Source organism: Bipolaris sorokiniana (assembly GCF_000338995.1).
Source record: "Bipolaris sorokiniana ND90Pr unplaced genomic scaffold COCSAscaffold_1, whole genome shotgun sequence".
NCBI classification, from domain to species: Eukaryota; Fungi; Ascomycota; class Dothideomycetes; order Pleosporales; family Pleosporaceae; genus Bipolaris; species Bipolaris sorokiniana.
This window is the reverse complement of record NW_006911895.1, coordinates 736,121-749,121: the sequence shown is the minus strand read 5'-3', so window position 1 is coordinate 749,121 and position 13,001 is coordinate 736,121. Positions and strand designations below refer to the sequence as shown.

The 13,001-nt window shown below is 49.9% G+C and overlaps 4 protein-coding genes across 4 annotated transcripts; 3 read left to right on the top strand and 1 right to left on the bottom strand.

Annotated features, from left to right (window-relative positions):
• Positions 1-672: 672 nt before the first annotated feature.
• Positions 673-2,602, top strand: COCSADRAFT_155412 (uncharacterized protein; the record flags this gene model as incomplete). Its single annotated transcript, XM_007696411.1, has 4 exons — positions 673-756; positions 848-1,178; positions 1,237-2,087; positions 2,141-2,602. The coding sequence occupies 4 exons, from the start codon at positions 673-675 to the stop codon at positions 2,600-2,602; spliced, it is 1,728 nt and encodes a 575-aa protein (XP_007694601.1).
• A 1,527-nt stretch (positions 2,603-4,129) lies between these two features.
• Positions 4,130-5,623, top strand: COCSADRAFT_77679 (uncharacterized protein; the record flags this gene model as incomplete). The annotated part of the gene is made up of 5 exons (XM_007696410.1): positions 4,130-4,200; positions 4,420-4,511; positions 4,577-4,949; positions 5,137-5,491; positions 5,549-5,623. The coding sequence occupies 5 exons, from the start codon at positions 4,130-4,132 to the stop codon at positions 5,621-5,623; spliced, it is 966 nt and encodes a 321-aa protein (XP_007694600.1).
• A 708-nt stretch (positions 5,624-6,331) lies between these two features.
• COCSADRAFT_207484 (uncharacterized protein) lies at positions 6,332-7,075 on the top strand. The gene has a single exon (XM_007696409.1). It carries the CDS (start codon positions 6,388-6,390, stop codon positions 6,907-6,909), a length of 522 nt encoding a protein of 173 aa, XP_007694599.1. The 5' UTR covers positions 6,332-6,387; the 3' UTR covers positions 6,910-7,075.
• Positions 7,076-10,482: 3,407 nt separating this feature from the next.
• On the bottom strand, positions 10,483-12,904 carry COCSADRAFT_207455 (uncharacterized protein). The gene has a single exon (XM_007696408.1). It carries the CDS (start codon positions 12,810-12,812, stop codon positions 10,839-10,841), a length of 1,974 nt encoding a protein of 657 aa, XP_007694598.1. The 5' UTR covers positions 12,813-12,904; the 3' UTR covers positions 10,483-10,838.
• Positions 12,905-13,001: the final 97 nt, after the last annotated feature.

The window sequence follows — 13,001 nt, the reverse complement described above, 5'->3', positions numbered from 1 at the left end:
TGTTTGGTCCACAACCCCCCCACCTCGCATCAACCGTCCGTCGTCTGCTGCACAAACAGCGGCTTTGCGAGAGTCTGACTAAGTGGCTCAACGTCGACCGCGGCAGGCGGCCGTGCTGGGACTACTGCTGCTGCTGGTACATACTGCGCTACTCCAAGTACACACTGGCATGTACTCATCTATCTATGTCCTTAGCACGTACATGCACCCGGCCCTATCCGCCCGTATTTCACTACATGCCTCGTTCCAAAAAAGACACGGCCCTCTCTGCCACGGCCCTTACGGCCTCTGGTCGATGGCGGTGCCTGGTGCCGTGCTGCACATCGTGCAGATCACCCTGGGCCTTAATTGCGTGACGATATAGTCTTCCCCACGAATCGCCAGACATGCGAGGTTAGGTGCTCGTTTCATCCCAACGCCCACCAGGCCCACCTGGGACGCGCCGCCGACAGCCTAGACACGGACGCTGGTATTGGTACGCTGCGCCGTAGCAGGGGCCTTGTTCGTTGCTGCACTACTAGCGCCTGTGACCTACCCTTAACCCGCTGCAGTGCCTTTTTTACCACATATGTATTACATGCAGGGAAAACCCTCATGTTTGACGTGCCCGCTTTCCGAGTCTCACCAACCTTGTACTTCAGACAAGTGAGCCACAGCGCTCAAACGCCCACCATGACACACATAGCAAACTGCATGCGCTCCGATCCCGACCACACCTCTGTTTATATAACACTGGAAACATCCTCGTCCCCAATGGTACGTCGTCCCGCTCCACTCGCCCCTCCACTATCCCATCCCAATGAATTACCACCTGCCCCGGCGCTCTCGCTCACTCAGAGATCTTCAGGCCCCCCAGGATTCTCTCTCGCCAGCCACCACCCAGGCAAAGAGTCCACCACTATCTTCTCAACCTCCCACCCAACAGGCACCATCCAAGTACCAACTTTGGCTCTCAGCAAAGAGCCCAGCTCTCGGTTCAAAGACAAGCCACTCAGCAGACAGGGTCACTGCCCTTGCTGCTGGCCGCTCCCCTACTTCGCTCAGTGACACTGCTCTCCTCTCCGAGAATAGTCTGCCTTTTTGGCAACGAACCGGCTCCCTATCACGAAGACGCAAAGTCAGTGTGCCTGAACTCGGAAGCACCATGACGACCGTCCAAGAGATGCCCCTTGATTCACGTAAGTCCAAATGCTTTCTCTCTTGGCTATCCGTCCAATTGCTGACATTTGGTTTCAGCAACCATCCCGGGAAGACCTCCTCTCCGCAAGCCTTCATATGAAGTGCTTGGCCACGAGCGCTCTTGCAGTGCTCCAGGTACTAACTGGCGCTCTGGTCCTTTCGGCGATGCCATGATGGATTGCATTACCGGCCCTTCTCCCGTCCAGACTCAGTACACTACCGCCCCGCTTACTTCAGAACTGCCCGCCATCTCCGGCAGGCCGCTGTCTCCCATTCTAAGCCCTGGTGCGACCCCTAGGCCTTTGCTCAAACTTGAGACCGACAACATTGTTGAAGAAGACTGGGAAATCCCGCCCCAAGTGCCTCCAAAGTCTCCTGTTACCGAGCGCAAGGGTTCCCCAACCCCCTTGGTCCTCAACTCAAAAGCAAGCAGATCACAACTCACCACTCCCGCGTCGATCAGCTCAGGCGGAGGTACTCCGTTGAGTGCCATTGACCTCCGACGATCGCCAAACGGCAGCATGGGCCTTCCCACACCACCATCCACCTTTACCAATCCCTTTTATGCATCTTCGCCTGCATCAGCCCGAGGTTCACCACGAACAGAGAGAAGAGATCCCATTGCTACACAAACCTTCCCCCACAACCGCAACATGTCAGAATCATCTATCATGGATCGAGGTCGGCCAAAATGCCGTAACAGCAAAAAAGACCGGCCGCGTGCCATGTCTGAAACCAACGGCCCCGAGGCTATACCTGATTCTTGGAAGCTTCCCCAAGGCATGCGCGTATCTGAGGCTTCAAGGCGAATCAGTGATGCCGACAAGAGGCTGCTCCACAAGCAAGCCTACGACCAGGCAGGTAACTTCGAAGTCCTCAACAAGCGCGATGTAGCATCGTTATCAAGAGTGAGTTGTTTGCAAATCATGTGTAGACGAACTAGCACTAAACATAATCACAGGAACTCCGAGCACTTGACGAACGCTGCGATTATCTCCGCAAGACTTACAAGTCGCTGCGTGCAGGCCGTCAGAAGCTTCATGGTCGTATGATTGCCTATCTGCGACGTGGAGAGACAGTTATCTTCTCGCGCGAATCCCTACTCAAGCAAGAAGAGGCGCTAGCCGAGTTGGATGTGTCCATCGACGAGTTCATCCAAAAACTGGAGCAGGCCGAAAACCGTCGCCTTCGCTTACGCCAGAAGCTGCTTGAGCATGTAGCTGCTGCTATCGTCCTTGACCCTAGCTCCCGTGATCAAGTTGCCGAAGCCACCCCTCCGCGGAGTCCTGTAAAAATGGACAGTCCCGCGCGATCCCAACGAAAGGAGACTGAATCTATCAAGATCTACGCTGATGGACATGTTCTCAACCTATTCTCGGACATTGAGAAGGCGATCGGCAAGATGTGTGAACAAACTTGCTAGGACGCGCACACTACACACCGCCCAATGGCACCTTCGATCATGTCTCCTTCCCGGGTGGCATACCCTTAATTATACCGCTTTCGTCACACGATTTCCTATGTTTGTACCATAACGGCCTTTGGAACTACCCTCCCTAATACTTTCTTCTCTCCTTGTTGGACTGGTTCGACTTTTTTTTGTTCAAACGTTTGGCGGCAAGATTCACACGCCAACGTTTCGCCTTCATTCTTCACGCTGGCATGTATACCCAACTTTTTGCACATTATTTTTGCACATTACTTTCTATACATTCTGGTGTTCTTTTTCTTTCTTTTGCACATCAATACTTTCTCTAACTCTGCCATTTCGAAAATGGCGACGAATTTGTCAGGGGCTTGTTTCGTATTTGGAGCTTGGACGACGGCAGACGGCAGACGGGTGTCATTTTGGGACACCATACATGTATTGAGCTACAACCCCGCATGGGTTCATGAATCGAGAATCATATGTATCTTGAGCCAAGCGTTATTGCCTCTCGTCAAACATGCAAACATGCACTTGTGGCGCTGTGCCTGTTCGAAGCGAGGCACGAAACACCGCCGTGCCGAAAGCCCCCCCCCCCTTAGACGTCACAAGGAAGGAGCACCATCGCGTCGGCAGGTCGATTTCTCATCACATTTCAGCAACCACTCAGGTTCAGACTCTTTGTGACAGCAACTGTAGCAATACTATCGCATAACCGGCTTGTAAAGATAGCCAGTCATAGCAGGCAGTAAGTATACAATGCACGGGATGGTTTCATTGAAATACGTTCCCAACATGATGAGGCTCGAGGCCTTGGCTATAAGGGCTATAAGATAATCGCTATAGCCCGTTTCAACGGCGCTGTGACGTTGTAGAAAACGTCGGTAAAACGGAAATATGGTGGGGCAGGAATTTGTAAAAAAAAAAAGGAGACTGGGAAAAGGGAACTTGCACGGACTACTAAGCTACAAGCAAAGAAAAATGCTCTTCTATGCACTTGCTTACAGCATTGGCATTAAGTTTCATGCGTGCCTGTTTACCTTCGTATACAGTTGCCACATGGCTGCTGACATCAGATCTGGATTATTTTTCGGAAAGACATTATACGTCTACGTAGGCCCTGGCCTAGGTGTAGAGAGCACCAGCAAACAGAGATGCAGCCGTGTGCCGCTTCCCGAGTTTCAGAAGAAGACTAAAAGCGGGCGAACTCGCCTTGGCCCAACGAGCGGCACACCTCAGCCACCCGACACGGATGGCCATGGAAATGCTGACCGAATGTTATGTAAATTGGGTCGCAATACCTCTTGCCACGGTTTGAAGGTTTCGAAATGCTGAGGACGAAGGGGTTTGTAATCGCGGGGGTTCATCTATCGTCGGCCGCGACCACATGGTCGGCTCTCCCCTCGGCGGCACCTTTCTCCGCATGGCCCGTGCCCGCCATTTTGTGTGAAAAAGTTTGGCCTTCGGTGACAACGTGACATATCTAAGACGGCAGCATTCTCTTTCGCCGTCATTACCACCACCATGGCTACTAACAGTATCAAGTTGCTGACCGGCAACAGCTATCCCGAGCTTGCCCGCCTTGTGGCTGACCGGTACGTTCAAGTCCTTGCTTCCCGGTGCTTCTTGGGACTACAACTAGGTGTGGACACTTGCGGCCATCTCCATCTGCTATGAGACTATTGCAGATCAGCCTTGGATGTAACAACAACGACGCAATATATTTTTAAATCCGGTTTGCTTCTGTGCGAGCAAAAAAAAACGCTCCGACATTGATGAAACATGTTGGTGCAGCGTCACTAATGTCGTCACAGACTAGGCATAGAACTCACCAAAATTCTCGTACTTCAATACTCGAACCAGGAGACTTCCGTGACCATTGGCGAATCTGTGAGAGATGAAGATGGTATGGACTGCTTCCTATTATGCAGCATATCCATGTCTGGCGGGCCTTAACTTACGATGTTACAGTCTTCATCTTGCAATCCACGCCACCAGGCGATATCAACGATGCTCTGATGGAACTGCTCATCATGATCAACGCCTGCAAGACGGCATCTGCCCGCCGCATCACTGCAGTGATTCCAAATTTTCCCTATGCTCGTCAGGACAAGAAAGACAAGTCTCGAGCACCAATCACAGCAAAGCTCATGGCGAACATGCTCCAGACCGCCGGTTGCAATCATGTCATCACAATGGACCTCCATGCTAGCCAAATTCAGGGCTTTTTCAACGTCCCTGTTGATAACCTGTATGCCGAGCCAAGCACGCTCCGCTGGATCCGCGAGAACCTAGACGTCAAGGACTGTGTCATTGTCAGTCCAGATGCAGGCGGCGCAAAGAGGTAAGATCCTCCTGATGTTAGCGTCAAAGATCTCAAGCAGTTCATGGTGCAAACCACCTAAGCGCGCCATTTTGCAAGGGTGCTGTGTGATACATCAACGCGCCACTGCATCATGTGGGCGGGAAGAACAACCCCTCTTTCCCCCCCTTGTTAGGCTCCAGTGAATAGCAGTGCTGACCAATGGCAGGGCAACTTCAATAGCAGATGGCTTGAATCTTGGATTTGCTCTTATTCACAAGGAGCGAACTCGCCCCAACGAAGTTTCACGAATGGTGCTGGTCGGAGATGTACGCGGCAAGACGGCAATTTTAGTTGATGACATGGCCGACACTTGTGGCACACTTGTCAAAGCAGCAGACGTGCTGATTTCCGAGGGCGCCAAGGATGCGCTTGCCATTGTCACACATGGTATTCTCAGTGGAAATGCCATTGAGGCCCTCAATGGCAGCAAGCTCAAGAAGATTGTTGTCACCAACACTGTTCCCCACGAAGATAAGAAAGAACTTTGCGACCGCATCGAAACCATCGACATCAGTCCAACTGTAAGTGGCTAATAATCTACTGAACGGTTAAATTCAGAGTCTGATTATGAATAACAGCTTGCCGAGGCTTGCAGACGTACCCACAATGGAGAGAGTGTTAGCTTCCTCTTCAAGCACGCTCCTGTCGACTAGAACAGAGACGGCGATTGATTCAACAGTGGTCAGTCAACACACAGATCTCGGCGTTCATGGCGGTTTTGGCGTTAAGGTCACCATCACGACTTTGCTCTTTCTTCCTAATGACATATTACGGGCACTACGATGATCTGCAGATCGCAGGCCGGGATCCCGTAACTAGTGGTTCAGTCACTGCTACATCACGTGGTGTCGCATTACTTTTGCATTAGTGAAATTATATGCAGACTAATCGTATATTTTACTCGCTAAGACACGTGGCAGGTGCTCAAAACAATTCCGCTGTCAATCCGGTTTGACGTGTTGGCTGAGGACGACGCCACACTGAGGCACTCGCTGCGTTCGCTGCGCCATGTGATGCGAGCTCATGGGGCTAGTGTGATTTTAGCCTGCATCAGTGCGAACTTTATATGGTCGTCAAACTTGTTGACCTAGCGCAAATCAGGGTTGCGCAACGTGCAGTACCTCCGTGATATGTCTTGCATCCGGTCAGAGTGGCGTTCGTACGAATATGGATAAACTAGACGTAAATGTCGCCATAGCTGACAGAGACACGAGAGTTGAGCGTGGGCACCTCAGGTCTCGTATTGAATGACAAGTGCAGTTTGTATCAAGGACACGATTTGATTCAGTACTAGTTGCAAATAGAAAGACTAGGCTAAGCCACGGAGGTCGCCCTATTAGTCTAGTGCATCTTCATCTCAGCTTGCCCCAGGTCCACATACCGTACCATAGGCGGTCTAGAGACGATCCTGCTACTAATGCCGGCACATTTTTATGCCCGGCGCTCGACATGTCCCCGACTGTCAGCAAAATCTAGACAATCTCGATCCTGCAAGTCACATCATCGTCGCCCTTTCCCGTGTTTGTGTCTTTCTCCGCGATTGTCAGACTGCCCGACAGGTTCGCACAAACCACGATCGACCGCTCCGTTCCAGCGAGGGGCTCTTACCCACCTGATGCATACTTGCTCGACTACAGGACTGCTGGATGGGCAGACATGGATTTGCGCAAGGTTCCGGACTGGTGATGATCGCCTCTTTTTTTTTCATAGGCATGTGATTTCTGGGTGGTGGTCTGTGGTGAGTTACTGCGGGGGCCTCAATGCTGGGTTTCGGCATGCGCACGCTAGTCGGTGCTGGAGGGTACTTTACATGCAACCGAACGTTGAAATGATATTGAGGCGTGCGGCAAGGCATTCGGGAAGGGAATATGTTTTTGCCATTTACAGAGCGTTAGGGGCGTTAGAGTTTGAATCCAGGGTTCGGCTGTGTGTACTTTAGTCGAATCTTAGTGACTTGAGGGGAGGTACTATGTCTCTTTTGCCCAATGTTAAGCGTATTTTGATATTTTACCGATCTAACAGGTGGAACAGGGAAATCACAAAAGTCGTATGATGGAGGAAACAAAATAGCATGTGTTAGGGAAGCAAAAGGTTGCGCATGCGCGCATGCATATTTCAAACTCTGTTACTACTCTGCAGGATCGGCGCCCTTTGACCGGTATTACAGAGTTCGCACCAGCACCCGGCAGCACCCAGCAGTCTAGAAAAGAGACGTGCGGGGGAGGTACCTGCACTGGTACATACATATAGCCGCGACCAGGACAACGGAATTAGCGGGTGTTGCGAGGTGCCAAACTTCCAAAGCATAGCCGTGTGTAGGAAAGTATAAATTCTCATAGGACCTTAGTGAAATGTACAGCTAACGGCAAACGTTTATCGGAACAAAGAACAAAGTTCAAAAGTGATCGGTCAATGAACACATCCCACAACTTAACTGCCGTCGCGCTAAGAGGAAATGGTGCATTTTGCCCTTTCAGCTATGCCTCGTATTTCTTCTATGTCCCTTATCAACACAGTATAGCAGTTGTAATGGTAGTTATAGCCGTTGTAATAATAACACCATAGTAAGCAATCCGCATACAACTATCTACGTAGTATACATCTACATAATTCACATACATATATACACATCTATCTAATCTACCTACCCCCACAAAACCTCCCCCCCATACCCAGCACCCTCCCACCTAGCAGCATCCACTCCCATTTTCTTTTATCCCGCATGCACACGTCCGCAACACTCCGAAGTCCCCCCACGCCCGCCTTACACCGGAGAAAAAAAAGCAAAGACACCAAAGCAAACGAAAAAACGCACAGGAATATATCTGCACCGTGAGTTCAATGTACAGTCGGCGATCTGGGGAGACCGAACGCCCGTGCTGTGCTGCGTGCACATACCCCAGCATCTACTTGCGCCTTTTCTTTTTAATTGTCACGGAAAGTCTAAATTTTTTGGGGGGGAGGGGGCTCTTCTAGCTTGGGCCTTTTGTCCTGCGACGTTTCCTCCGGCGACTGCGAGACTCCACGCGCGCGCGGTTGCGTTTGGAAAAGGGGGGGGGGCGGAGATGCAGCGTGTTTGATGGCTGGTTGGCATACGTATGTGACGGATACTGTAGAGCCGAAGTGTCAAAAAAAGAAAAACTTCTCCCCCCGGGGGGAGGGGGGGGATGCGAAGAAATGGATGATAAAGATGATGGGGAAAAAACGTGGAGGTTAGGTTAATCAGAGTCAACGGGAACGGGTTGAGGTAACGGGACAATGAAAGGACCCTGAAGACCCTGCAGGAAAAAAAAGGACCCTTTGCTCGTTCTTCCCTTGTTATTTCGCAATTGTTGACCCTTTTTTTTGCGTGTTTTTTTTGGTTCACCTTTACCCTTCCATAGCTTTGAATCTCGGTCTCGATCAAGATCGAGATTTGAAATGGGGGGCCTTGATTATCTCTTCTATTTGTTTGCGGGTTTAGAGTTTTGGGCTTATGGCAGGTGTAGTTAGCGTGGGAAATAGAGTGTAGGTAGGGCTTAGGAAGCACAGACTGTGTGGAACGTCTAAGATGTGGGGGGATGGTGAGATTTACTTTTGTTTTACGGTGTCTCTTGAATGCTTGTTTTCTTCTTCCTACCCTAGGCTGATCGGTATTTCTGGAAGTCTTGGATTGCGATGGCTGCACATGGGCAAAAGTTAATGGGGTTCGCTTGCAGCTGGTTGATGGGCGCCACGATATTGGGCTTAGGCTATTTTTTCTCCTTCCTGCATTACCGTGCCTCCCCCTAAACGTTTAGTTTGTACACTTTTACCCTCCTTTAAGGTTGTGGCTTTTGGGGGAGATAGGGTGAGCGAGGTGTTGCAGGCAATGACCTTGATAATGGTCTTATCTTAGGTTCTGCGGGAAATAGGACGATAACAAGAGACGAGACTGGCGCACGGCTGGCTGAAGGGCATAGCCCCAAGTGGTGGGACATGGCATTGTGGGGGAGCATCCTGCATGGTGTCGTGACCTCAGAAAGGAGGAGGCCAAAGTACAAATGTCGAATGCAGTCACATGCATTGGTTCCCTGTTTCGAGATACCGGATTGGGTGCCTCGCTGTCCAAAGCAGTAATCACCTGAGAGCATTGACGTCGGACACCGATCGTGTTCTCTACGCCTCGCATCGAGTCCTCACCACCTCCGTTTACGGTCGTACATTAGTATCATCCTTAGCAACAACGACTACAACTAAAACTCTTCCTCCCCCAGCTATATCAACGACCCACATGGAATGATTTGCGTTTAAAGCGTCCTGTGTCCCTTACCGTGCCTTGCGCGGCAATGCAAAACACGCTTGCGTGCATACTAAGCCCCAGAGCGCGGCCCGAAAGGCAACTTTAATCACCTTGCGTCGAGTGGGGACTAGGAGGGGGTATGGGGTGGACATGACATCCTTGCATGCAGCGACCCAACGACAGTCAAGGAAAAAAGCGACGCAAGATATACCCCCGACCGACTATCTAGTCGGAAAACCTGAAAAAGTATGATCCTGATGGATTTGGGACCCTGGCCTCCCGATGCTTCTTTAGGAGTGGGATTGGCGCGTCGTTAGGGATGTAGGTGGGCTAGTTCAAGTCATGATAACTTGCCTCACCCCACTTTATTTCTAGGAATCTTGATGCTATAGTAATAACAACTCTAGTGTATGCATGCAATGTGATGAACATGCACAACGGCCCGAAAAGAGCTGCGCAGGGTCTTGCAGCATGTATGTATTTGACTGTTACTAGTTCTTTACATTAATCATCGTCGTCAGGGAAGATGACGCGTTCATCTGGTTTAGGATGTAAGGCTAGGGTCTTCATCGGCGTTCACTTTCGTATCTGCATACTTGCTGGGTTCATTCGCTTGCGAGACATGGGGTGTTTGTAGTAGAGGCGGACAGAAACGGAATGGGGGAGTGGCTATGGGAGTGGGGCGTCGAGTGGAGATTGTATTCTGCTGGTGTGATGATAAGAAGAGAAGGCAATGCGAGATGTTGGGGTCATGGGAGTTGCCATGCAGCAGGTATCAAGTGAGTGTGTCGGATGTTCTGGTGGCGAGTGAGGATAGGCCAAGGCTAGCAGGGAATAGTACTATCCATGTACGTACTACATTTATGGTGTGAGAGATCATACGATAACTGGTACCCCAAGGCTAAATACAGTAATTGGAGTAAAGAGGTTGCAAGGGATATATCAAATGGAGGGGTTGGAATGAAGCTGCAATGTCGAAATGGCGTGGCGATGGCGAAGACATTGTTGTATCATTTGGTCTCCACAACGAAGTCGTGAAGGAGAGGAAACGGAAGATCCATCACCAGTTCTTGGAGTTCAACCGGATTGTTCCGATGAACCTGCCGATTTGCTTTGGTTCTTTGGTGTTGGTAGCACATTTCTCATGAAGTCGTTTGGAAAAAGGCATTGGATTTAGTGATATCAACAATATGGCGAGGAAATAATTTAACCTGTATAAGATCATAACACGTCACAAGCTCGTGTTGCTCCTGAGTTGACGAAGCAACTACGTATCTAGATCGGATTGATAAACCCTAATTATCGAAATATTTATGACTTTCGTTGAATATGAATAGTTACTCTTGGGCAACTGAGAAATACATCGGTGACACCGTTTGACTATTTTTCTTTTCATAGTACATACCGTGATATAGTAGACAAAAGCTCATGTTAACGAAGTGCACATAAGACATGCTATAACGACATTAGGTTGGGTGAGTGAACATAATAGATAAAATGGGTGACTTTAATGGGAAAGAATATTTCATACAACTGGAATATGAGAAGCACTCGGGAGATGGCAAACCGATCACGATTTCATATGAATCGTTACTGTTTTTCTTTTCTTAAGGCAAGAACTGCGACCAATACCCTGATTTTGCCTCCTGATTTCTCGCACTCCCAGTCTTGTTCTCAAGAGCCTTCTCAAATAACAAAGCCTCCTTTCTCTTCCTCTTCGCTTCTCTCTCGTCGTGCAACTTTCTCTTCGCTGCTTTTTTGTCCGCCTTCTTCTTCGCTTTCTTCTCCATATTCTCCATCCGTATCCTCGTCTTCTCGCTAGCCTTCTCCTTTGTCGCCTGCTGCGTACGAGTGGCGAATAATAGTTTAAGCTGCACATGCCTGATAGTACCTGGAAGCTCTGGTTGATAGTCACGGGTTGTGAGATCCGGGTCAGAAAGTAAGCGTGTAGTTTGCGCATGGAGTTTTCGGAGAGCGGATGTGAGTGGTGTGTCAGGATGCTCCGGGAAAGATGCAAAAAGATTCTTTCGATTAGGATCAGCAAGCGGTCGGTAGCTGAGTCCTGGCACTTTTGCTTCTTTTTCGCAATCTTCGGCTTGTTCGATCTCGGGTACTTGCTTTTGCTCACTTGCTTCTTCTTGTTTCTGATGCTCATCTTCCTCAAATAGATGAAACGAGCTTTGTCTTCTATTTTCAAGTACAAATGCTAGACCGAGAGAGTGTCGACCGTTGCTGTCGTAAACAGTGCCAGCTTCAGAAGTCTCATCAACGTTGTCTGTCCAGAAAATTTCCCCCTCAAATAGCCTCTTAGCTGTCCGATATACGGTACCGGTAACTGGAATGAGCTTGTTCGTTTCGTCCATGGTAGCATTGACTTGCAATCGTCCACTGCCATGACCAATGGTGATCGCACCCTCCATCAAAGGGTCAGGGGCTAGCATCTGCTCAACAATGGTCCCAGGTATGCGAGCAGCGACCGCTGTTGTCAATGCTGCAGTCAATGGGATAGCCCGATGGGGTTGTGTGTCTGAGAGGAAACGGAGGACAATGTCCATTTGCGATGACTGAAGTGTTTTTCCGGATAGTACAGGATGAGTGGATGACTGCGACACAAGGCCGATCTTGGGAATAGTCCGAGGTACCTCGTCTTCTGTTGCTGCAATTCCCATTGCCACTGCTGCAGCTTTCCGTATGTTTTCGAGTAATCCAAGCTTGTCTGGAAGTTTGTTGAAGTCGTTGGGAAGGATAGTACCATCTACACCCACATCATCTGCGCGGATGAAGACTGCCGGATTTGCTCCATCTACGCACGATACTTTATAGCCTGCGATATTGTCTATCCGTTTGCCTGTAGGAAGCACTTTACCAGTCTTGCTGCCATATGGGTGTTTGAAGTCAAGTTTGATCTTTGAACCGTTTCCAGTCACTCCATCAATGCTATAATCTCCCACAACAGCAGCTTGGGCCCCGATAACTGTGAAGGTAGAGTTGATCAACTTGCCAGTATTGGTGTTCCTTATTCTGACTGTGACCTCCCCGTCACCCTGCGCATAGATTCGAGGCGGAAGGAGTCCTGCATTGTATGCATAGGGACCGATGGCACTACTCATGTTCCCACAATTGCCTGCAACGTCGACTTCATTGCTCTCAATGCCTAGACCAACGAAAGTATAGTCAACGTCTACTTCTTGGTCATCAACATTCTGCCGTGCTTCTCTCGCACTTTCCCGAGCCGCATCTATGCCACCGTACCCTGTACGAAAGCGAGTTGCAGTAACACCAGGAGCAATCCTTTTTCCATGGGGCTCGACTAGGCATATCTTGCTCAAACTCGATATGCCCGCACCCATACCGTCGAGTTGTCGTCCATAGGAATCGCCACTTCCCATGATCTGGCGGAAGATAGTCGGCCATTTTGCGCGCTCTTTGGGGAGATGCTGAGGTTGGATCATGACTGCCCGCGATGTCCCTCCCCGGTAATAGGCAGCCTTGATAGGCTTCTGCACCGATGCAAAGGGAGGCGCATCATGTCGAGACACGAAAGTGCGTACGCGGAGGGAGTAAATTGGCGAAGAACGCATTACGCATCACGCATCATGGAATTGAGCCATGGAGAAACAAGTCAGAAGTCTCAAGGTAGATCATAGGCGAATATTCGGAGAAGATCCGACCTCGGGACGGTAAGGCTGGACCCTGTTCGGGTGGGTGCGCTGGGCAATCCCGTCACAGCTCCGAAATTTTCTCGAAGACGATCAACATCATCGCATCCC

Coding starts and splice junctions, on each gene's coding strand:
- COCSADRAFT_207484 (XM_007696409.1), top strand. CDS start 6,388: ATGCCGGCACATTTTTATGCCCGGCGCTCGACATGTCCCCGACTGTCA.
- COCSADRAFT_207455 (XM_007696408.1), bottom strand. CDS start 12,812: ATGCGTTCTTCGCCAATTTACTCCCTCCGCGTACGCACTTTCGTGTCT.